General features: G+C 47.1%; 1 protein-coding gene across 18 annotated transcripts in view; it reads left to right on the top strand.

Moving 5' to 3' along the window:
- Positions 1–22,800, top strand: part of brp (ELKS/RAB6-interacting/CAST family member bruchpilot) — a 168,349-nt gene that overhangs the window by 135,788 nt on the left and 9,761 nt on the right. For 15 of the 18 annotated variants that reach the window (XM_076524062.1, XM_076524063.1, XM_076524061.1 and 12 more), the window contains 17 exons: positions 1,341–1,508; positions 3,189–3,356; positions 6,183–6,446; positions 7,962–8,351; positions 10,362–10,664; positions 10,753–10,905; positions 11,029–11,217; positions 12,067–12,206; positions 12,447–14,685; positions 16,287–16,544; positions 17,693–17,880; positions 18,967–19,024; positions 20,416–21,280; positions 21,381–21,949; positions 22,128–22,288; positions 22,351–22,498; positions 22,598–22,776. In XM_076524062.1, the coding sequence (XP_076380177.1) occupies positions 1,341–1,508; positions 3,189–3,356; positions 6,183–6,446; positions 7,962–8,351; positions 10,362–10,664; positions 10,753–10,905; positions 11,029–11,217; positions 12,067–12,206; positions 12,447–14,685; positions 16,287–16,544; positions 17,693–17,880; positions 18,967–19,024; positions 20,416–21,280; positions 21,381–21,949; positions 22,128–22,288; positions 22,351–22,498; positions 22,598–22,776 (6,440 nt within the window). Of the gene's footprint in view, positions 1–1,340; positions 1,509–3,188; positions 3,357–6,182; positions 6,447–7,961; positions 8,352–10,361; positions 10,665–10,752; positions 10,906–11,028; positions 11,218–12,066; positions 12,207–12,446; positions 14,686–16,286; positions 16,545–17,692; positions 17,881–18,966; positions 19,025–19,394; positions 19,993–20,415; positions 21,281–21,380; positions 21,950–22,127; positions 22,289–22,350; positions 22,499–22,597; positions 22,777–22,800 lie in introns of those variants that run through there. The other 3 variants (XM_076524067.1, XM_076524068.1, XM_076524066.1) reach the window with 2 other exon arrangements.

Below are 22,800 nucleotides of genomic sequence, written 5' to 3' on the forward strand. Positions count from 1 at the left end.
AAATTCTAAAGATGCTGGGAACTTGTTCAACGGGATTGTTTCATTGGACACGTGGATGTCTCGCGTTGATTGTAAACAATAAAATAGCTGCTTTTAGTGCTGCGTAAGCTTAGTCATTAACACTATAATGGCCGCACGTCTACGCAGTGAAACGTCGCCAATATTTATATAAATTCATGAAATAATTCAGCATGTGCGAACATACGCATAAAACAAAAAGAAACAATAACAACAATAACAGTACATTTAATGAAACAAGAGTAATATTTTTCCTTCGTGTGGCGATTATTAAAGCAATCGCTTTCATAATTATTAAAGATAAAATAAAGAATCATAAATAATTATAGTAATTATGATAATAATTATACAATACATATTGTGTGAGCGGCCATCGAAGTGTTAATAACTTTCCTGACAGAACGAGAAAGCTTTCGTTTCTCTTCTATGTCTCCGTTTACGATCATTTCTAGACTTTGACAATAAAAGAATGAAACATTACTTCAACGTAGAATGAATGAATAACATTAATATTTAGTAGATTATGTATGAAATGTTCATCACGAGACCGACTCGTTACAGTGCAAGGGGTTAATAGCAAACTAATTTTCATTGCGGAAACGCATCGAGCCGCTGGAACAGAAATTTAACCGTCGCGAGTCCGACTCGTTACAGTGCAAGGGGTTGATGGCGCGCTAATTTTCACTGCGGAAACGCATCGAGTCGCTGGAACAGAAATTTAACCATCGCGAAGATCCGCGGTTCAATCGCAACCGTTCGCCTCGTTCCGCTTCGGAGCAAAGCTTTCGCAAGGATAAAAATAATTGCGAACGCGTCGAGAGCAAATAGCGTGCCGAAACGCGATCACCGAACTATAACGGTTAAATTAGGCCGGTATCCTCGAGGAAACGAGTCACGATTGGTCGGCAAATCGCCCGGTTAACAGGTTAACGCGATCGTCGAGGTCCCCGATCGAGCCGAAAGCGAATTCGGCGCACGATCGCCCGGCCACGGAGGGCTCGGAGGAAAGTTTTTCGAGCCCTGAGCCAACCCCGGAGCAGTCGAAGCCCGGCAGCGGGTACGGAAATTTCGACCGAGCGATTAGCAAGTCGAACAGTTGGCGGATCGGAACGAAAATGGCCGACCCGTTTTCACGGCCGATTACGTTCCGCTGGCCGGAATCGAAGCTGGAAAACTGGCCGCGCCCGCCGATCGTCGTCGTACTCGGCCACGACGGAGGGACGACAGGCCTTGGCCGCCTTCGTCGCTCGTTGTTTCGTCGTCGTCGAGGTTTATCCGTGCGCGCGGACTGATCCTCTCCTGGACGACGAATCTTTTCGCAGCTGGACGAGCTACGGACCGAAGTGCAGCGCAGGGACCAGGAGATACTCGCGATGGCCGCCAAGATGAAAACCCTCGAGGAACAGCACCAGGACTATCAACGGCACATCACCGTGCTCAAGGAGTCGCTCTGCGCCAAAGAGGAACACTACAATATGCTTCAGGCTGATGTGAGTCCAACCTAGAAATTCTAAGTCAATGGAAAAGTTGTTGAATGTTTTCTTCAAGTCTACTGAACGGGGTCGTTCGCTTATAGCAGCTCGCAAAAGCGTTCGCGGATCTTTTAAAGTCGAATAATTTTCTCGAAATTGGTATTTTCAACGATTTCGGAGGGAATCTAATTTACTAAAGAATTTTACTACAATTTTGCTTCGAATTATCTTTTTTTTAAAGCTGCAATTACATAGAATCACGTATAAAATAAAGAGTTGAATATTTTTGTTACTTATAAGTGGGTTTGTATCCAGTGACTGGGGTTTATTTTGTATAACTTAAGCTTAATTTCCGGATATCTGTTTCAAAGTTTTGTCTGCATATTTTCGTAATCTTCTAATCACGCATAAATTGAATTTGATCGGTAGACGAACATAATTACAATAATGTGAAACACAGCATACAATTTTGAGTGTCGATTGCAAGAGATACAGTAAATTCTCCCTAATTCGCGATGGGATTGTAAACGAAAATGGACGATTTGAGAAGAGAAGATACGATTCTCCGAGCCTTGCGGCTCGTTTTTTAAAGTTGTTAACAATCGGCGGCTATAAATCGAGCGGCGAGACTCGAATAATCGCATCTCTTCTTCTAAAATTGTCCATTTTTGTTTACAAGCTGAAGGAAAATTAGGGAGAATTTACTATAGTAACTACTTAGCTGTGTCGATGCATTTTTAAGATCACTTTTGTACGCGTTTTTTTATCGATCACATCGATTGCCGTTTCTTTCGGCAAGTTGTTCTAGGATTACAGTAATTTCTCCCTAATTCGCGCTCAGATGGCACACAAAAATGGACAATTTGAGAGAAGGAGATACGATTATTCGAGCGTACGAGTATTCCTGCGTCTCGTTTTTATAGTCGTTGCCAATCGGTATCGAATTATTGCCTAATTAATAATCGAGTTACTGCCTAATAATAATCGAATTATTGCTCAATAATAATCGAACAATTACCAATCGAACAATCGTATCTCCCCTTCCCAAATGGTCCATTTTTGTTCACAAACTAAGAAACAATCGAAGAGAATTTACTGTATCCAGATCCCTTCGAATGACCCACCCAGTATGTTCAGTAGACTTTCGTTCGCCGGTGATTCCATTAAGTAAATCGGCTATTCCGGAAATCTCCGTTCCATGATCCGACCGAATAATCCATAAAATATCCAAGATTCGCTTTGCCCGGAGTATGCCAAGTATGAAGGAAACGATCGTTGCCGACCGTATAAACCAAAGGTGTCGCCAGGTGGAAAGAATGGTCCCATCCAATTCCCAAAGTAGCCGCCGGCGGCGTCCAGCTTCTTTCTATCGCGATTTACAATTCATAGAAAGAAGAACTGTAATAGAAGAGTGTACCGGTTGGAAGTTGGTTCGTTGTCGAAGGAAATCGAGTCCTGGGGGATTCGCGATCGTATCGTGGCAAATCGAACTCGGGGGAGGTGGACGCAGGGGTAACGGAAGGCCGGGCAGCAGGGAACTGGGTCATTCTCTCTCTCTCTTTCTCTCCTCTCCTCTCTGCTCCCCCGACTTCTCCTGAACTGTCCGTAGTCGCGTGCATGCGTGCACGGTGTACAATGCGGATCGGGCTGATCAAAGTCATTCGCAGCGCATAATGTTCGCGTGTGTGTGCATCTCAGGTGGAGGAAATGCGGCAGAGGCTCGAGGAGAAGAACCGGATGATAGAGAAGAAGACGCAGGCGGCCTTGCAGGCGCAACAGGAACGAAACCGCATGAATACCGAGCTGACCGAGCTCAAGGATCACATGGATATCAAGGACCGGAAGATCAGTGTTCTCCAGCGCAAGGTGAGTGAACCTCGAACTTTCTTTCCCGCTTTTTCGGCTGTGTTGGCCTCGCGTCGGTCCGAAGGCCGCAAGTTCGACCGAACCGGAAAGGTTGACGCGTCCACTTGTCCCGTCTTCTGCTGCACCCTTCGCTCCTCGATCGAACGGGTCTGCGTTCAACGGCGGTGGCTTTATCCTGGCAAGTTGCTTACGATTCTGGGCAAGAAATTACTCGAAAGGTCGAATCGTTGCGGTTGCAAATTCCATTCGAACGAAACTTCGGAGCGGCAGGTTCATTTTTGCCCTGCGCTCGATCAGCCAGCGTCGAGTCACCCTGTTTTTCGCGGACCTTCGACATTTGTCGCACCCAACGTGGAGTAGTGCACCCTGTTCACTGAATCGCTTGCATCACGTAGAACAATGTAAGTCTTTCTTTGTGCGGATCGTTGAAGACTTCGCGAATATTTGTCGTTCAGAGGAAACCGTTTTCATTAACCCTCGCACTTTGTACTTCTTCTTTGTACTTCATTCGTCGAACTGATTTTTAATTTCCGGTGCGGGAGTCGAAGAAACGTTTCCGACAGAAACAACACGGTCTTTTTAATCGTTTAGAAGTCATTTCAATCCGTTGACTTACATCGGGCGAACGATCTGTACGTCTGTAGCAAACGCTCTAAGCCAAGTAGAGAGCAATAGTCGTTCTCTAGAAGCGTAACTGCGAGCGCGTTTGAGCGATTAGTCGATTGATCCTGCCTCGCCGTGCGACAATCGCGGTTCGAGTGTCCTGATTAGCAAAGGGTGGCGCCGAATTAAAGAAAGGAGATAATTCAAGATACAAACTTAGTATCGTGCGTGCTGGTAAACGCTCGCAGCGAAAGAAGCGTCGCCGGTGGTCTCCTCGGTGCTCGTCGATGCGATACGGGGGCCAGAAGTGGTTTTCGCCGGCGATTAATTAGTCGGCACCCTCGGATCAAAGGGCGCGCTCACCGTCGAATATTCGCACAATGCGACTGCGGTAGTGTGCATGTATGCGAGTACGTATTCCCGTATGCCAGTGTATGTGTGCGCGTCACGCGCCTGTCGTCCTGCGGCACAATTTTTTTTTGTAATCTGTTTCGTCAAGCACGCCCCTTGTAGTCGATGTAAATAGCCGCACATTATCCCCGAGTTTAGCTCGCCTGCCTTCAGCTGACCAGTTTTCTTATGTATCATTTATCAATAAAGCCGTTCAACATTATTTTGCGTTTCTTTTTCTTTTTCTTCGTTCTCGCTTTTTATATCCGTTTACGTTAAGCACCGCGCGTTTTTCTTTCGCATTGCCGCGCGATGATCGATGACTGTCCCGCGCCTTTCTGGGTCCCTCTCGAACCGTCATCGATCATTACAGTAATGTCTCTCTAATTGACGCTCAGATTGTCCACAAAGATGGACAGTTTGGGAAGAGGAGATGCGATTGTTCGAGCCTTGCGGTTCGAGAATTGTCGAGAAATATAAAAACGAGCCGCAAGGCTCGAACAATCGTATCTCTTCTTCCCAAATTGTCCGTTTTTGTGCGCAATCCGAGCGTCAGTTAGGGAGACATTAATGTAAGTGGCGTGTGCCCGACCGAACGAACCCCGGTTCGCGGTTATTATTTCGAACCGAACTGCGTCGATGGACGGTTCTCTCGGATTTTTGTTCTTTTCTGCAGTCGTGTAATATCGTTGGTTGTTATTAGTTGCAAGCTACCGTTAGCGTAGTTGTGTAAACGTTGCGAGTGACAACATCTGGTAACGATGACTGACAGGTAAGTGCGGATTTACGTTCATTAAACTAACGAGCCGTCGAATCCCGATACTCGTTCAAGTGCCAAGTTGTTACGCGAGAAATGCTCGATTTTTAATGGTGACGAGCATCGTTTGTTCATAGATGCGATTCATTAGTTCATAGATGAATTGCATCGTTGCAATTCCAGGCACAGCGATGACCTTATATTTCGTACGCAACAACTTGGCATAATATATCAGCGACAGTCTCCGAACATTTATTCCCCTTTAACCATCAGGAAGATTTCGTCGTCTATTTCTTTTCTCCTTCTAATACAGTGTGTCCCAAAATTATTGTACAAGCGGGAAAGGAGGGGTTCCTGAGGTGATTTGAAGTAACTTTTTCCTTTGCGAAAATGCAATCCGAGCATTTGTTTACGAGATATTAACACTGAAACGCTGACCAATCGGAGAACGTGTGCGGCCGGCGCTCCGCACTTGCGGCCAGTGCCGCGTCGCGCCGGCTATCTGGCGCAGCGGCAGTGGTCGCGAGGGCGGGGCGTCAGCCGGACTCGTTCTCTCATTGGTCAGTGTTTTTCGTTAATAACTCGTGAACGATGCCTCGGAGAAAATTTCTGTAAAGGAGAAAGTTACTTCAAATGACCTCAGGAATCTCTTATTACCCACTTGTACAATAATTTTGGAATATCCTATGTAAATAATACTAATCTAAGACTCTTTATAACAGGGGTGGCCAAAGCGTCGACCGCGTAACTACTCCAAATCGCCCGCCAGTCTGATATTATCTATGTTTATTTTAAATTCAAATTTTATTCAAAATTAAATTACTATTTTTCTTATGATCACTCGACACACACGATATTGGCAGACCGCCGTCTACAATTAAAAACAAAAAAAGAAACAGATCGCCCATGGTGATCAAAAGTTTGTCCACCCCTGCTTTAGAACCATCTGAACGTAGACTTTCTTAACAATCCCTGCCTCCTTAAGAAAGCTTCCTCTGTCCGATCGTTCCACTCGATGCTCAGATGTTCCATCGAATGGGATCGAGCGCTCACGGAAAAATGCTTGTGAACTTCAGATCGAGAATCTGGAAGATCTACTGAAGGAGAAGGACAACCAGGTCGACATGGCAAGGGCGAGACTGACGGCGATGCAGGCGCACAACTGCAGCAGCGAAGGTGCGCTGAGCAGCCTGGAGGAAGCAATAGGAGATAAGGAGAAGCAAATGGCGCAATTACGCGAGCAGAGAGACCGGGCCGAGCAAGAGAAGCAGGAAGAAAGGGAGTTACACGAGAGGGAGATCGCCGAGTATAAAATGAAAATTCACGCCCTCGAGTCTGAGGTGAGTCCCCCACGCTCCCCCTCCCACCAATGATCGCTCAAGAGTCTTCCGTTTAACCTCTTCAAGGACGGCATTGTTAGCTCGATGGCCAGGCGTTTCGCCTGCGAAAACCTACTTATCCAATCAAACGGAGTTTTCTAGAATTTACTTACACAGGCACCTTGCCAGGCTCTTCGCATTCGAACGATCTCTTACCATTTTCATTATTCTTCCACTCTCGATTGTTTCTAAGATGCTGGAGGACATGATTTTCAATCGCCGGGTTCTCCTTCGTCCCTTTATCTCTTGTGCACACCTCGGGCATAGTTGCGCGAAAGATTCTAAAATAACGGTTCGCTCATTTTTATTTAACGAATACGTAGCCTTTCGTCATTAACCCCTTAATGCACAATTTAAAAAAAAAAAACCGAACAAAAAAAATCAATTTTTTTTATCTAAGAAAATATATATACATATTTGGACCTTAATTTCAATAAATATGTAAAAAAAATGCAAAAATTACTAAAAATTCAATAAAAATAGTGGATAAATAATTATAGTGAACATTGAATCGCATTGCAGATCGAATTTTGTACCCATCGTACTGTTTTTCAATTAATATAGATAACATAACATAAGTTGCGACGCCGACCGTATATATACGGGTCTGCACATTTTGGCCGGTTTTGCACGCCCGTGTTAATACGTTTCTGCGCGTTAAGGGGTTAATTAAACATATTAAGATCTATAGAAATAGTCTGTTAAGTATGAATGGTATTCCGACCTTTTAAGTTGAAATTGAATTCTATTATTTTGTCATCAATATTTAATCCTAATAAATAAGATACTCCTTTCCTTTTTCATAGAAATTACGTCAATCGAAAAACATTCAAATCATCATAAATTTATAGAAAATGGTACGACAAAGAGATGTGAATTGAACGTATGAAAATAATAAAAGCTTGCAACACAAATTGGAAGAAATAACAAAAAAATTGTACAAGATTTAGGAAAATTTATATTGCTATCAGAGATGAATTCTGAAAAAATATTTCCCATTTTTGATCGCGTTAGTTCTTAACGCTTGACCTACTAGAAGTCTATACAGATATTTTATTAATTACGCTGTGTCAAACGGAGACTTGGCAATTTACAGTAAATTCCCCCCAATTCGCGCTGAGATTGTGCACAAAAATAAACAATATGGGAACTTTTTAGGCGATTATTGTTCTACTTACCGATTATCAACAACCATAAATAAATATTTAAATCGTATTTAAATACGATTTAAATCCATTCAAAATCGTCGATAACAATCTCTCACTCGCAAGAACATCGCGATCGAACCAGCGATCGATTAAAAATACGAATCGACTTCGAGCACGTACTCTGCACGTCCGCAAGAATTTGGCAGCAAAATTGTGTCCGCATGGTCTATTGCTAGCGTACACGTTTTATCGATCAGATTCCTGGACGAACCAGGAAGACGTTGGTCACCCCGGCCAAAACTTAGCCGTGGCTGGACCCTGTCCACAGGTCGAGAAACTGGGCGCCCGACTGGAGAGGGCGCAGGCAGAAAAGGACCGGCTTGAGGCGAAGCTGGAGAGCTCGCAGTCGGAGCTGGGCAAGAGCAAGGCCGAGCTTGACAAAGCCGCGTCCGAGGTCGGTCGCAGCGGAGCCGACTGGGAGGCTGCCAAGCAGAGGATAACCAGGTTGGAGCTGGACAACGAGAGACTCAGGCACGACGTGGAGAGATCGCAGAGCACTTATGGCAGGAGCGCCATCAACTCCACCCAGGAGATAGACAGGATCCACGAGCGGGCGGAGAAGGCGGCTGCGGAACTGAGAAGGGCGCAGGCCGAGCTCAGGGTGACGCAGGCCGACAACGAGAGGGCCAGGGCCGAAGCTGTCGCCCTCCAAGAAAAGGTAAACTGTCCCTCGGGATCCCTGCGAAATATCCCACGGGAACCGGTGTTCCTTAATGAACCGGTGGTCGTCTCGAGCGATCAACCGCGGAACGGCGCCGACCGAAGGCAGGAAGTGGTCCCAGTCAGTTTTCCCCGTCGTTTGAACGGCGGCTGCCGTCGTTCCGCAGCGATTAAATCGGTCATAGAATCGACTCGCGGCAGCCTCGTTCCGCTTCCAAGGACAAAAGAAACAATCGGCTTTAATCGCGATCGAACACGCGGCGGAATCGGGGGATCCGCATCCCCCGATCCGAGGTCTCCGCGCGCGGCGATTGGATCTAATTTCCAATCACGGCCGCGTTCTTACGAGGCTTTGTCGACGGCGCGAAACGAACCGGTAATGAAACTGCCGGCTAAGTGTCCGGAAAATTGCTCGCCGGCGTCCTCAACGCCCGTTCGAGGATACCACGAACGTTTTCCGCGCGAACCGATCCCCGCGTCTCATATCGCGAACTTATTTTTCAACGGACGCTCGATCGCGCGCGTTCGCACGCCAATGAACAAGAAGCTGCTGCCATCGCGAGACAAACGAGATCCGCAGCGTGCCGCGAGCGACGCCGAAATGGATTTCAATTAGTACCGCGAGCGATAAACAGCGCGAAGCGCGCCGGCTTCGTATTAATAACGGATCGGAGATGGCACGCGTGTACGTAGTTACACTAATGGCGGCGCCATTAAGGCAACGACGGTCTCGGAAGATTAACTTTGCAGCGGTGTATTACGAAGTTAAAGGAAATTAGTAAATTCCGTTCTGGCTAGCCGACCCGCGCTGCCGATCGGGCGAACGAGACCAGAATTTATTACTAAACCGCGGGTACTCTGCGCTCGTGACGGAGATCGGTAGCTACAGCTTAAAACGGTGGAGAAATTGAAATTAATTGGATTTTGTGCGTACGGAATGCGCGTACTCGCGGATATGATTTTTGTACCATGTTTTTTCTCTGTCGGTTTTTTAGAAAAATATAATAGAAAAGATATTTGATATAATAAAATAGTAAATGTAGTGAAATATATAATAAAAAATATAGTAAAATAATACAGTTTAAAAGAGTAGAGAAATTGAAATAAATTGGATTTAATGGAATTTATTTTTAATGGATATTATTTGTATACTTTTAATTGGATTTAATGGATATTTATTTAATTGGAATGTGCGTACTCGCGTGTATGATTTTTATACGATTATTTTCCTCTGTCGGTTTCTAGGAGTGAACAGTCGTGGACAAATATAATAGAAAAAATATTTAATATAATAAAATAGTAAATAAAAAAATAAAATAAAATAATATAATAAAAAATATTTTAAAACGAATTAACGTTTATTAAAATTGAACCAAACCGATTGAAATTTGTTCACGTGAGAATGTTGGATATAAGAAGTTTGCTAGACAATCTGTGCAAAAATAAGGGCAAAAATTTTGAAGCAGTTGAGTGGAAAAATCAAAATTAAAATCTCTAGATTTCTCACAGTTTTTTGGTTGATAATCATAACGGAAGCTTATAGCTTATAGCGTTTCGTTACATGCTCAGATAAAAAGTCGAAAAACGAGACATTTTTGAATTTCTTTTCCCATTCTACCCAATCGCGACGTTTGGCAAAATTTGTGTACACGTTGTCCAAAAAACTTAGCCCCTCTCGCACCTCAAAAAATTTCAATCGTCCAGGTCCAATCTTGAAACAGTTATACTCTTTCAAAAAATGTCGTCGTACAATATATTTATCCGCGACTGAATCTCCGGAATTTCGTTCTTCGACCAACGCTCTGAGCTACCGAACTCTGAATCTCCAGCACCCCCGATCGCATTGTCCATAATCGTTCGCCGGTCGGTTGAAAGCCCATTCCCAGCAATGCGAGATCGGTATTACAGATCTAGGAGAAATACCTCGAAGAAAGCTTAGGAACCCGAGAAAGCTGTGGGAGGACGGCCGGAAATGTAATCGCAATCTTTATTTCCGTGATTCCGTCAGGTGGAGAAGAGTCAAGGTGAAGTGTACAGGCTGAAAGCGAGATTGGAAAATGCTCAAGGGGAGCAGGAGAGCCTTCGGGACGAGTACGATCGAGCACAGGCGTCGGTAGCCCGGCTTCACTCGGAACGGGACAAGGCGATGGCGGATCTCGAGAAGTCGCAAGAGGAGCTCGAACGTACTCAGGCGACCCTCGGCAAATCACAGCTTCAGCAGGACAAGCTGCAGTCTCTCCTGGACAAGACGCAGAGCGAGATGGACAAGGTTCAGGAGAAGCTGGACAAGTCGCAGTCGGAGATTCGCAGAGTAAGTAGATGCTTATCGAGCGTGCTCTGCGCGGGGGATTCAGCCGGTTCTAACCGGACCGAAACTCAAATCGAACCGTCCCGAACAGATGCAGATGGAACGCGAGAAACAGAACTACGATTTCGAGAACCTGCAGAGCCAACTGGACCAAGCCCTCGGACAGTCGACCAGAATACAAAAGGAACGGGAAACGATTCAGCTGGAAGTGGACCGACTGCAGGACAAATACGAGAAGGCGCAGGTAAGAGGACTCCTCCCCGAGTTTTCTTACGTTTTCGCGCGGGTGAAACGGTCGCCGCTACCGTGAAAGCGACGCGAGAACTAAAAAGTAATCGTCACGCTCTCGCTTCCCGCTTCCTTTCAGATCATAATGCTACGGCTGCAGAAGGAACGGGACCGCTTCCAGGAGGAAATACAGAAGCTGTACGAGAAGATAGAGTTCCAGCAGAGTCAGGCGGCGAAGATGCAACGGGAGAAGGAGAACCTGTTGTCGGAGCTCGAGCTGGTCAAGGAACGATGGGAGAAGGTGCACAACTCCCATCAGAAGCTGACGGTGAGTGTCTTCTATTGCTCTCTTCCGCAGATCCAACCGATCCTAGACACGGAGATTAAAGCATTAAGCGCCGAATATTTGACTCGAGAAATTCACGCGATATCAAAGTCGTTTAATTAATGAAGTCAGAAGCTAGAAAGTGAAGATTTACCGTAGGAAATATTGGATCAGCTGTTTTGTATTCTACAAATCCTGGTAAAACTCAATTTGGTCAATATATTACAGTAGAAGTTAATTTCCAAAAAACTAGTTAACACTAGATTCACGGAGCACAAAAAAACTGCTGTTTTATATTAGTAATAGTAATTTTAAATTAGTACTAGTAACATAAAAGTAATATATTACATATATTAGTTATAATAAGTATTATAGTATTATATATTAATAATATTATAAGTATTATAATATTATATATATATACTTATAATATTATAAGTATTATAATAAGTATATATAAATTAGTTATAATATATATTACAGTTATATAATATATATAACTAATAACTAACTATATATATATATATATTATTACTAATATAAAATTTATTTTATACTAGTAAATACTAATATTTTACTAATACAATAACTATGTATATATTGTTATATTATTAATATATTAGAATTTACTAATATAAAATAAATTTTATATTATTAATAGCATGTTTTTAACAAGCGTTGTTGTAACATTTGCCATAGGTAACACATAAATTGAACAAATAACTCGTGAATGTATCTTTACGATATGAACAATCGTAAATTAAAAAATTAGCATCACGCATACGTGACTCGCGCGGCCCTGAACGTATAAACTAACGAACGACGCGGTGCTGCGTTTTCTTCTCCGCACAGCTCGAACGGGACGACGCCGTCACCGAGATTCAGATTTTGAGGGAGAAAGTGGAGAAAGCGCAGTACGCGATGAACAAGGCGCACGAGGACCGGGAGAACGCGAACAAAGAGTTCGAGGAGATGCGTGAGAAGTACGACAGGTAAAATTACCTCCTTTATTATTAACAATTCTTATTATCGACTGACATTCCGGATTTTAGCGAGGACGATTGAGAAAACTCGTGTCGCCCGACCGTTGGAAAAAAAAAAACATTTCTTTCGCATAACAATGTTTCCGTAGTCCGACGAGAACTCGTCGATATATCGACGAGGAGATATTCTCGCGTTTCTTATAGACGATTCGATCAATTATGGAGGATAATCGTATGACATTTGAACAGATCCCAGAGCGAAGTGTACCGACTGCAGAACCGCATCGAGGTGATGGAGGCGGACAAGGACAGGCTGGAGCTCGAGGCTGAGAAGCAGCAGATGCTTGCGTCGAAGAGCCGGGACGAGGCGCGCAAGGCCCAGGACGAGCTGGCCCACGTGCAAGAGCTGTACGACAGAGCGGCGCTACAGTTGGGCCGCACGAAGGAGCACGAGGAGAAGTCGAAGGACGATCTCGACAGGTTGACGGTGGACCTGGAGATGGTACGGGAGCGTTACGAGAAGTCGCAGACCGAGCTGCGCCGGTTGCAGAACGAGCGGGAGAAGCTGGTCGCGGACAACGAGAGGATCAGCTTCGAGCTGGAGCGGGCCCACTCGCAGCTGAACAAGACGCAGGTGGCGACGGAAAAGACGCAGGAGGAGTTGGCGCGCATGCAGCTGGAGATCGAGAAAATGTACGAGAAGCACGACCGTCAGCAGGCCGAAGTGCGGAAAGCGCAGGCGGAGTCGGAGCGGCTCCGCGTCGAGGCGGAGAGCGCGCGCGAGGAGAGCGAGAGGTACGCGGCCAGGTTCGGCAAGTACCAGGAAAGCCAAGAACGGCAGAAGGAGGAGCACGAATACGCGAAGCTGGAGGTGGAGCGGCTCCGCGACCGGCTGGAGAAGGCGCTTGCGGAGCTCGAGCGAGCGAGGAAGGCCGAGCAGGACGCCTCGAGGCTGCGCGCCGATCTGGAGCGTGCGGAGGGGGTGCGAGGTAAATACCAGTACGAGCAGGAGAAGTGGCAGAGCGAGGGTAGTAGGCTACAGCAGGAGGTGGATAAGCTGCGGGAACGTCTGGAGGGCCGGGAGTCGGAGCTGAAGAGGACGCAGACCAGCCACGCCGAGCTCGAGGCGAAGCTGCACGAGACGCAGCTTCAGCTCGAGCGGGCGCGCGAGGAGGCGGCCAAGGCGAACGCAGCGCAGGAACGGAATCGCGGCGAGATCGAGCGGGCTAAAATCGAAACCGAGAAGATACGCGACCGTCACGACAAGGTGAAGGCGAGAGCGGACGCCCTGGAGGCGGACAACGAAAAGCTCCGCGTCGAGATAATCCGGCTCGAGAGGCTGATGCAGACCGAGGGTAAGACCAGATCGGAGAGCGCGAGCATCGAGGTCGAACGGCTACGGGCCAGCCTCGACAAGGCGATCGTCGCTCGCGATCAGGTGGAGCTCGAGGCGGGCAGATTGGCCAAGGAGCTCGAGAAGACGCACGTGCAGACCGCCAAGTACCAAGAAGCAGCCGAGGCGAACAAGAAGGAGATGGAACGTGTCGTCGCAGACATTCAGCTGCTCAGAGACGAGCGGGAGGCGCTCAGGCAGGAGCTGCGGCGGGTGCAACAGCAGCAGCAACAGCAGCAACAGCAACAGCAGATGGTGGGCAACGAGGAGATGGCCCGGCTGCAGCACGAGCTTCAGATCGCGATGCGAGATCGAGACAAGAACGCGGCGATCCTAGAGAACCGGGAGAAACACTGGGAGAAGATCGAGAAGGTGAAAGAGAAGCTCGAGGCGGAGGCGAAGCAGCTGCAGGTGGAACGGGATCAGCTGGTGATACAGCTCGAGAAGTCGCAGGAGATGCTGGTCAACTTCCAGCAGGAGTTGAACGCGAACGAGGCCGAGCTGGAGCGTCAGCGCGAGGAGGTGCGACGGCTGCAGCAGCTTCAGCAGCAGAGGGCGCACGCCCAGACGCCGGACAGAGCCGCGAAGGAGGCCCTAGAGGCTCAGATGCGGGAGGTGCACCGGCTGACGCAGCAGGTCCAGAACCTGACGCAGGCACAGACCAAGGAACGGCAGAGAGCCGAGCAGGCCGAGAAACGGGTGCAGGAGCTGAACAAGCAGATCGCCTCGAGGGACACGTCGGTCGGCGGAAGCGAGGCGCAGCTCGAGCAATGGCGGAAGGTCTGCGAGACGGAGAGGCAGCGGGCGGACGCGGCCGAGCGACAGGCGGCCGAGCTGCAAAAGCGAATCCAGACGACCGAGAGGCAGCTGCACGCGCAGCAACAGCAGATCCAGCAGATGCAGCAGACCATTCAACAGCTACAGCAGCAGCAACAGCAGCAGCAGCAGCAACCGTCACAGCAGAACGGCCAGGAGGTCGCCAAGCTGCGAAAGGAGCTTGAACGCGCGCGAAAGGAGACCGCCGAGCAGACTGTCGAGCGCGAGCGGATTCAGTCGCAGATCGAAAAGCTGTGCGAGGAACTCGAGAAATCTCAGGTTAGCAGCACCGACCTGCACTCGCTCGCGCTCACCCACAACACATCGCCTACACCCGCACTCTGTCTGCACTCTGTCGCCCGGCAAACAATCGTTGCTTTGCCTTCGGCCGACATAATAATAGTTGTCGACCGGCTGCCGACACAGAGCCGCGCGGCCTCTCAAGTCTCTCTATGTCTTCCCATTTCAACCGCAGCCTCTGCCTTCGTCGTCGACGAAGCAGAATCTCGCCCACAGCTCATAACACGCCGCAAAAAAAAAAAAAAAATATATAAAAATTATAAATATATATATATACGTACATTATATATATACCGAAATAGAGATCTAGAACTGATCGAGCGATCATGTATATATACATACGTATACAGATGTTCAACCGGATACGATGCACCCCGCACATCATTCTCATCTTTGTGTTGCGTACATGTATAATCTCGGGGCGTCCGTCACACTTCACAGCGAAGCAACATCGCCTTCACCATTTATTATTCATCCTCCAAAGTTCAAAGACCATCACTCCCCCGATCCCAGCCATTGCGACTCAAGCACAGCCATTTCGCGCTCATTTGCTCTATATACATATTTTACGTTCGTTTCTTTCTTCGACTATGTTACGCCGTTCCTCTACTTCTGTTATGTTTATTGTTGTTTGTTATTGCCGTCCGCGACGGCGGGGCGACGAACGTGTTCACCGACCGGGATCGGGACCTCTCCTTCCCGTTGCAGCACAGTCCAGGCTGCTGACGATATATTCTCGTCCCAACGAGAGAATCGAAGGGTCGCGACCGTGTCGTCCCCCGCGTCGCGCGAACGTATTACGTACACGTTTACTGTTATCGCTATATTGTTCTGTTGCGCGCCCGACGAGGCGATCGGAGTTCTTATACGAGCATATTTTCCGTTCATCCTCTGGCGTCCCATTTGGACGAGCATGCACCGTGTGCCGATGCCAGGAGATAGAACATGATTGTTCCGTTCGCAAATTGGCCGTTCACCAGCCATTCATCGATTGCATCTTGTTACATCTTGTACAGTTTTATCTTTTTTTTATCTCCAAGCATACGGTGCGAGAGAACGCGTGTCCGCGCGCCGCTGACACCACCTTCCGTCGATCGTTGATATAGCATTTCCGGTTGGACCGATTCCGTTGATCGAAACATTCGACACGCGACTGAACGTTGTTATGGAACAGTCGATAGGAAAGACGCCAGCGGCGCGCGAACACCGCTTTCCTCTCATCGTATCCTTTCTGTATGTATTTGTACATATATAGTTCGCCGTGGCAAAAACTGCGGGAGAGCATTCTCCTCGTCCGTGCGTGCGACTCGTTTTCCATCGCGTGTCGCTCCATCCGTCGGATCTTGCGGTCGCGCGCCGTAACGATCGCGACTCGTCGCGAGCAAACGAATATTTTGTGTACATTGTGTCGCGCAAGCTGACGCGCGACAGTTTTTACCCGGAAGCCTCGCGAACCCCTAGCAACTCGCGAACTTAACGCGCGGAATGGTCGCGGCTTTCTTAACAAAATTCGCCTAGCCAGTAGCTGATCGCCGTGCCGGGCTCTCTATTCACAACGATTTTGGTTTCGACTTCGGCAGGTGAACTTGCATCAGGCAACCAAGAAACTCCAAGCTGGCGGCGGGAAACCTGGTCCCGATACTACCCAAGAGAGGCGACATCTAGACGAACAGAAACGCCAATTGGAAGAGCAGAGAAGGCAGACGGAGGATCGAGCCAAATCCGTCGATCAGAAAGCTAGAACAGTAGAGGAGAAGGAGAGGACGCTCCAAAGTCTCGACCAGGACCTGAAGAAACGGAAAGCGAAGATGGATCAGCTCGAGCAGCAGTTACAGAGGGTGAGCATCGGTTTTGTGTTCACTGATCTAGGACCATCCGAAGGGGATTCCTACTTGCGGACTCTGCGCGTCCACTTCGAAGTTTTCAGAGGGACCTCTTTGAACGATAAACTTCGGTAACTAATACTCCGTCGACGATGAAAATGATTGGGACAATTTTGTGGAGACATCTGTTAGCGACGGCTTGTTTATAAAACGAGGACGGATAGACCGACGCTACCCTGTTCTCAGTTTATTTATGACACGGTCAAGGCCTGGATGATGGCTGGCAATTCGATATTGTGCCGATATCCGATGGGGCGTATTTGTTGACACACGGTGGTCCAGAAAAGTGGTCGTACACCTTTTAAAGCGCAATTACTTTTTCAAAAGTGAACTAAATGAATTGGATTTTTTTAGGTGATGGAGGGACTATGACGATGATTGAAGTGCGTCTTTTTAATTTTACTGTTACTTGGGTTGACAAAAAGGGAATAATGACTCGCTTTTTAACTTTTTTATCTGAGCCTGTAATGAACATTTTAGAAGATGCCTTTTGTAGATCTTGGTAACTTACTACTCCCGGTTAACCCCGAGTCGAGCTACAGGGGATGAAGAATTTAAAAAACTGCAGATTTCATCCAATTTTTGTCAAAATCGTGATAAAACCGCGATTTTTGCAATCTTCAATTTGTTGTAACTCGTGAACCGATTTCGATGAAATTTTCAACAAAGTTACCGAGATCTACGAAAGACATTATTTAAATTTTCGTTATAGGCTCAGATAAAAAAGTTAAAAATCGAGAGATTTTTCTTCTTTTTTCTCATTTCAAGTAATAGCAAAATTTAAAAAAAAGCATTTTAGTAATCGTCTAGTAGACGTCTTTATCATCTGAAAAAAATACAACTCATTTAGTTCAGTTTTAAAAGGTGTACGAATACTTTCGTGGACCACTGTATATTTGCAAAGTTATAATTATGGCAGGAGATCCGGGAAAGGCCTCCCGACAAGAGAACTATGTTAGCAGTTACTCTCAACATTTACCTCGGTACCGTCGCGGGAGCCGTGTTTTTAATTTTTCAAATAATTTGTCACACCTCTGTTAGCGACTAATTAAAGTTGAAGAGCGACGATGAGGTAATAATAACCTTCGACTTGATTTTTGTAGAGCGGTGGGTCGCCGGACAAGAGGTTGACGGAAATGCAGAAGGCCCTCGAGACAGCGGAGAAAGAGTTGGACAAAGCAAAGGAGGAGTCTACCAGAAGCTCCGCCGAGACCGAGAGGCTACTGCAGCTGATGCAGATGACGCAGGAAGAACAGAACACGAAAGAGAGACAAATCAGAGAACTTCAAGAGTAAGTAACAGCGACTGTGCATTGTTCTGCAGGGAAATACGTAGACGACCAGTTAGGGTGCCATTACATTTTCCTGTCTCGAAGTGACATACTACTGTGATCAAAAAGTAAGGTGAATTTGTTTATAAAATGTAAATTCTTTATTTATTCTTCCAAATCAATTTCATCCCCTTCAAAGTAATCCCCGTCCGATAAAACGCACTGTTTCCGACGCTTTTTCCAGTCCTCGAAACAGTCGGAATAGTCTTTTTCCGGTATAGCCTTCAAGACCTTCTTCGATTCGGTTTTTATCTCCTCAATCGTGTCAAAACGGCGTCCCCGCATTGGCTTTTTGAGTTTGCTGAATAACCAGAAGTCGCACGGAGCCAAATCAGGCGAATACGGTGGTTGCGGAACGATATGAGTCGAGTTTTTGGCAAAAAAGTCGCGAAGAACCAATGCAGTATGACATGGCACCAATCGAGACTTGACGCGTTTGAGACACAAAACATCCTTCAAAATGGTTTGGACTGAGCCAAATGATATTCCAACACTATCAGCGAGGTCTCTTATTGTCAATCGACGATTTTCAAGCACCAAATCTTCGATTTTTTGGACGTGGCCCTCGTCGGTAGACGTTGATGGTCGTCCAGAGCGCGGTTCGTCTTCAACGCGTTCTCGGCCCGCTTTGAACTCGTTGTACCACTTATAAACGTTTTTTTGTGCCATAGTTTGATCACCAAAGGCCTTCCGCAACATTTTCAACGTGTCCGCACAAGAATATTCGTTCGGCAACAAAATTTGATGCAAGTTCTTTGCTCAACAAAATCACCCATTGTAAAAATCGAAAAATTTACTTTTGGTCGTTTACTAAAACACGTGTAACTCGGAGATAATTAAACCTTTTAACAAACAGACGCTTGGCAATTGTTATAGACAGTCCCACCAACCTAGGAAAAAAACAATTGCCTGCCTTCCTAATGTCCGGGAGTTTTAAATGACAATTTCACCTTACTTTTTGATCACAGTAGTATACGGTCCAAGTGGTCGCCCAGCCTAGTTACAAATTCGATCGGGATTAATCGAAACACATTACTTTGTCCGCAGTGCACTAAAAGCCGCACAAGTCAAGTTGAAACAAGCCGCAACTGCACAGCAACAAGAGGTCAGTATGCAACTCCGGATTCCCCTTCTACTCTCTGTCACGCCGAAAACTGATCTATGAAATGACAAATACTAATTCTTCAACATTCTGTTCGCAAGATCGTGACTAATTAATTGTCTTCTTGAATTTCCACGCTGCTCCTGGACACGACACGCGCACACGCTCGCGTTATCTGCTTGCTCGATGTGTTTGCTGTCTGTCTATGTTTATTCGTTTGTTTGTTTGTTTGTTTGTTCGTTCGTTCGTTTGTCTGTCTTATCCACGTCGTGACCCCGTGTAATCGTGACGAACCTGTCGTGAAAACTGAAACCGATGCCCACACGAAAACTGTGCGTTTCCGAATGTTACGGCCACGGAACCGGATGAAAAGCAGGCGGGTCCCGCCGGATTCCTAAAAAGCTTGTTCTAAGGTCGATTTTCGTTGGGGACGCCTTCTCCGTTCTTTTTAGTACAATTTGCATATTAAGCGGAAACTTTACAAGTACACGAACCGTTATTATTACGAACTAATTAAGACGAGAGGATCGTACTGACTCGCCTGATGGACAACACGCGTCAAGATATATAATTATTTTACGTAACGCCTGCGACCATTGTTAACGTATTTAATAATTATAGCGGGAAGATAATGACGATAATAACAATAATTATTGATATATATATATAAATATAAATATATATATATAAATAAATATAGATATACATACATATAAATATAAATATAAATGTAAAAATAACGAGAGAGGACAACGGCAACAATAATGTTAATGATTATCGATGCGAAACAAAAAAAAATCTCTATATATATATATATATATATACATATATATATATATATACATAAATATATATACATGTATAAATAACTACGGAGAAAGGACAGACGCATGTGTGTACATGTGTATATACACGTACGCTGCAGAGGATATACGTATGTAGATATATAAATATAAATGTATACAGACAAATTTCACAATATAACAATTTGTGAGAAGCCGAGGGACAGAGAAACGGCACGGAGGGACAGAGATGAAACGCCAAACAGATGATGGTCAGAGACTTTTTTGGGATCGCCGTGAGCCATGGACAAATGGATTCGACCGGCGCAAGGAGGGAGCTATGTATTCGGAACAATCGGAAGCATCGATGACAGAGAAAGATAGAGAAAGATAGGAGATCATCCGGTTCATGGCACGTTCGCGGCCATTCGGAGACGCACCCTAACGTCGTTCAGCACGAAATCAAATCCCCGCGTTGTTGCCCCCCCCCCACTATGCCCCCACCACCGTTCTTTCCGTTCACGTTTTTCGTTACGTTTCCACCCACGTTGCCTCCGCGCACGCACCACGACCGCCTACACCACGTCCACGCGCACCGACGCACGCACACAGGACCCGGAGATCGCGAAACACATAGAGGACACCAGGAAGAAGGAGCTCGAGGCCAGGGACAAGCAGATCACGGTGCTGGAGCTGAAGGCGTCCTCCCTGGAGAAGCTGCTGAGGGAGCATACCTGCTCCAAGAAGATCAAAGACGCGAGGAACGAGAGCCTCGAGGACCAAGACGCCTGGAGGAAGGAGAGTCCTAAAGCGAACGAGGAGAAGGACTCGCGGAGAAGAGAGCTGGAGGCGAAGGATAAACGGATAGCACAGCTGGAGAACGAGCTCGAGTCCTTGAAGAGCCTGATGACGGAGGACAGCCAGCCAACCAGACTGAAAAGGTCGAAGGAGAACGATGAGAGAACGAAGGAGGGCTGCGAGTCCTGGAAGCAGGAAATCGAGGCGAAGAACAGGCGGATCGTCGAGCTCGAGCAAGAGATGGAGTCTTTGGAGAACTTCCTCAGGGAGCACGCCGATACCGAGAGCTTGCGAGATCTAGAGATCATGGTGGAAAGGAAGAGCAGAAGGATCGAGGAGCTGGAGTACACCGTGGCTGAGTTCGAGGACTTCCTTAAGCAGAATCCTGACGTGAAAGAGCTGCACGAGCTTCGTTGCCAAGTGACCGACGGGAACAGACGGATCCAGGAGCTGGAGAGGTGGATTCAGAAGAGCGGTGAGAACAGAGAGCTGAGGATCGATCAGGAGAGGGTCGTCGAGCTGGAGGAGATGGTCACGCAGCTCGAGGAGTACGTCAGGAAGCACAACGTGGACGGGCTGAAGATGAAGCTGGAGGACCGGGAATGCAAGATCGAGCAGCTGCAGAGCCGAGTCGGGTGTTTGGAGAGAGAACTGTGTAAAGTTGAGGAAAGCTATCGAGGTGAGAGCGACGAACGATAATAGAATAACCGTAGACACTTCGAACTAGCGTAGTCTGTACTCGCAGATTGTTCGGGATATCTAATCGAGTGAATTTGCAGGGAAAGAAGCACAGAAGAATCACCGAAACGTCCAGGATAGATGGACGACGATGGCCCCGGACGATTTGCCCTGCAACCGCCTGATCATGGACGGGAATGGTGAGCTGCGCGAGAAGGAGCAGAAGATGAAGAAGATGGAGCACGCTATCTCCGAGAAGGACAACAAGATCCAGGCACACGAGCAGCAGATCGTCGAGAACAAGGACGAGATAACGAAGCTGAGGAAGGAGGTGGCAGGCCTGAAGAAGGAGCTCAGCGAGTACGACGACATCGGTGTCCTGAAGGAGGAGATCCGCGTCAGGGACGAGAGGGTCCAGCAGCTCGAGGACGAGGTGGATTCTCTGGAGCGAGCGTTCAGCGAGAGGATAGACCTCGAGCAGATCGAGGAAATGGTAAACATAATCAAAGAGAAAGAGGACAAGGAACGGCATATGTCTAAAGATTTGATGGAGAAGAGGAGCAGGATCGAGGAACTGAGCGAAGCCCTCCGCGAGAGCGTCGTCATCACCAGCGACAGCGAGAAGAAATGGAAGAATGAAGAGATGATGAAGAAGGAAGCCTTGCAAAAAGTGAGCAGGATTAATCCTCGGAACACTGTCGGGCTTATCTGGCGCAGGGTTTGCACTCCAAATGTGTAATCTCTAGGTCGCGGTCTTCTAATATTTTAGAATTTGCAGGAGGATGGCCTTGAAGTGCAAACCCTGTACACCCTGTGAACGATCTAACAACTTTTCACGGTTCGTTCAGGTAGCAAAATTGCAGCAGAGAATCGCGTCGATGCAGTCGGCTTCAGCGTTGAAATGCATCACCTGCCAGCCGCTTCTTTCCAAGCTGTACAAGTACGAGACCAGGCTCGAGAAGCTCGCCGAGGAAAGAACCGCGCAGCTGAAAGATCTGCGGCAAGTAAAGTGAGTAGCCCGAGCGATAGCCTCCCGGAAAGATCCACCTGTAAAATCACATTGTATCGCAGACGTGAAGCTTTGAAGGCTGCCGTGTCCGAGAAAGACGCACACCTGGCTCTGCTGGAGCTGTCCGGGTTCAAGAACACCGTGCAGTCCAAACAAGCTGAGGAACTGAAGGCGGACAGAAAGAGGCTGTTGGACACGCTAAAGAAAGAGGTACCCCGCTCGTTAATGATAAGAGACAGTAGACACGATTCTTGCACAGATGATTTTCACGCGCTAAATTATCATCGGATCGAAACATTAACGTCGCAGGATGAGAAAAGCATCGAGTTGCCGGCGGAGTTTAGTTTATCCGGCTCGGAAGGGACACCGCATTTGCTCACGAGAGTTCTGGAAACGTCCGACAACGAAGAAGACAGTTTGAATGATCGTCGTAGCGATTCGAGTTCCCCGAGACCGGCCACGAGGAACGGCGACGGCTGCGAGCAATCGTGAGTTGGGCATCAAGTATACTC

Source organism: Megalopta genalis, chromosome 8 (genome assembly GCF_051020955.1).
Source record: "Megalopta genalis isolate 19385.01 chromosome 8, iyMegGena1_principal, whole genome shotgun sequence".
In the NCBI taxonomy this organism is placed as follows: Eukaryota; Metazoa; Arthropoda; class Insecta; order Hymenoptera; family Halictidae; genus Megalopta; species Megalopta genalis.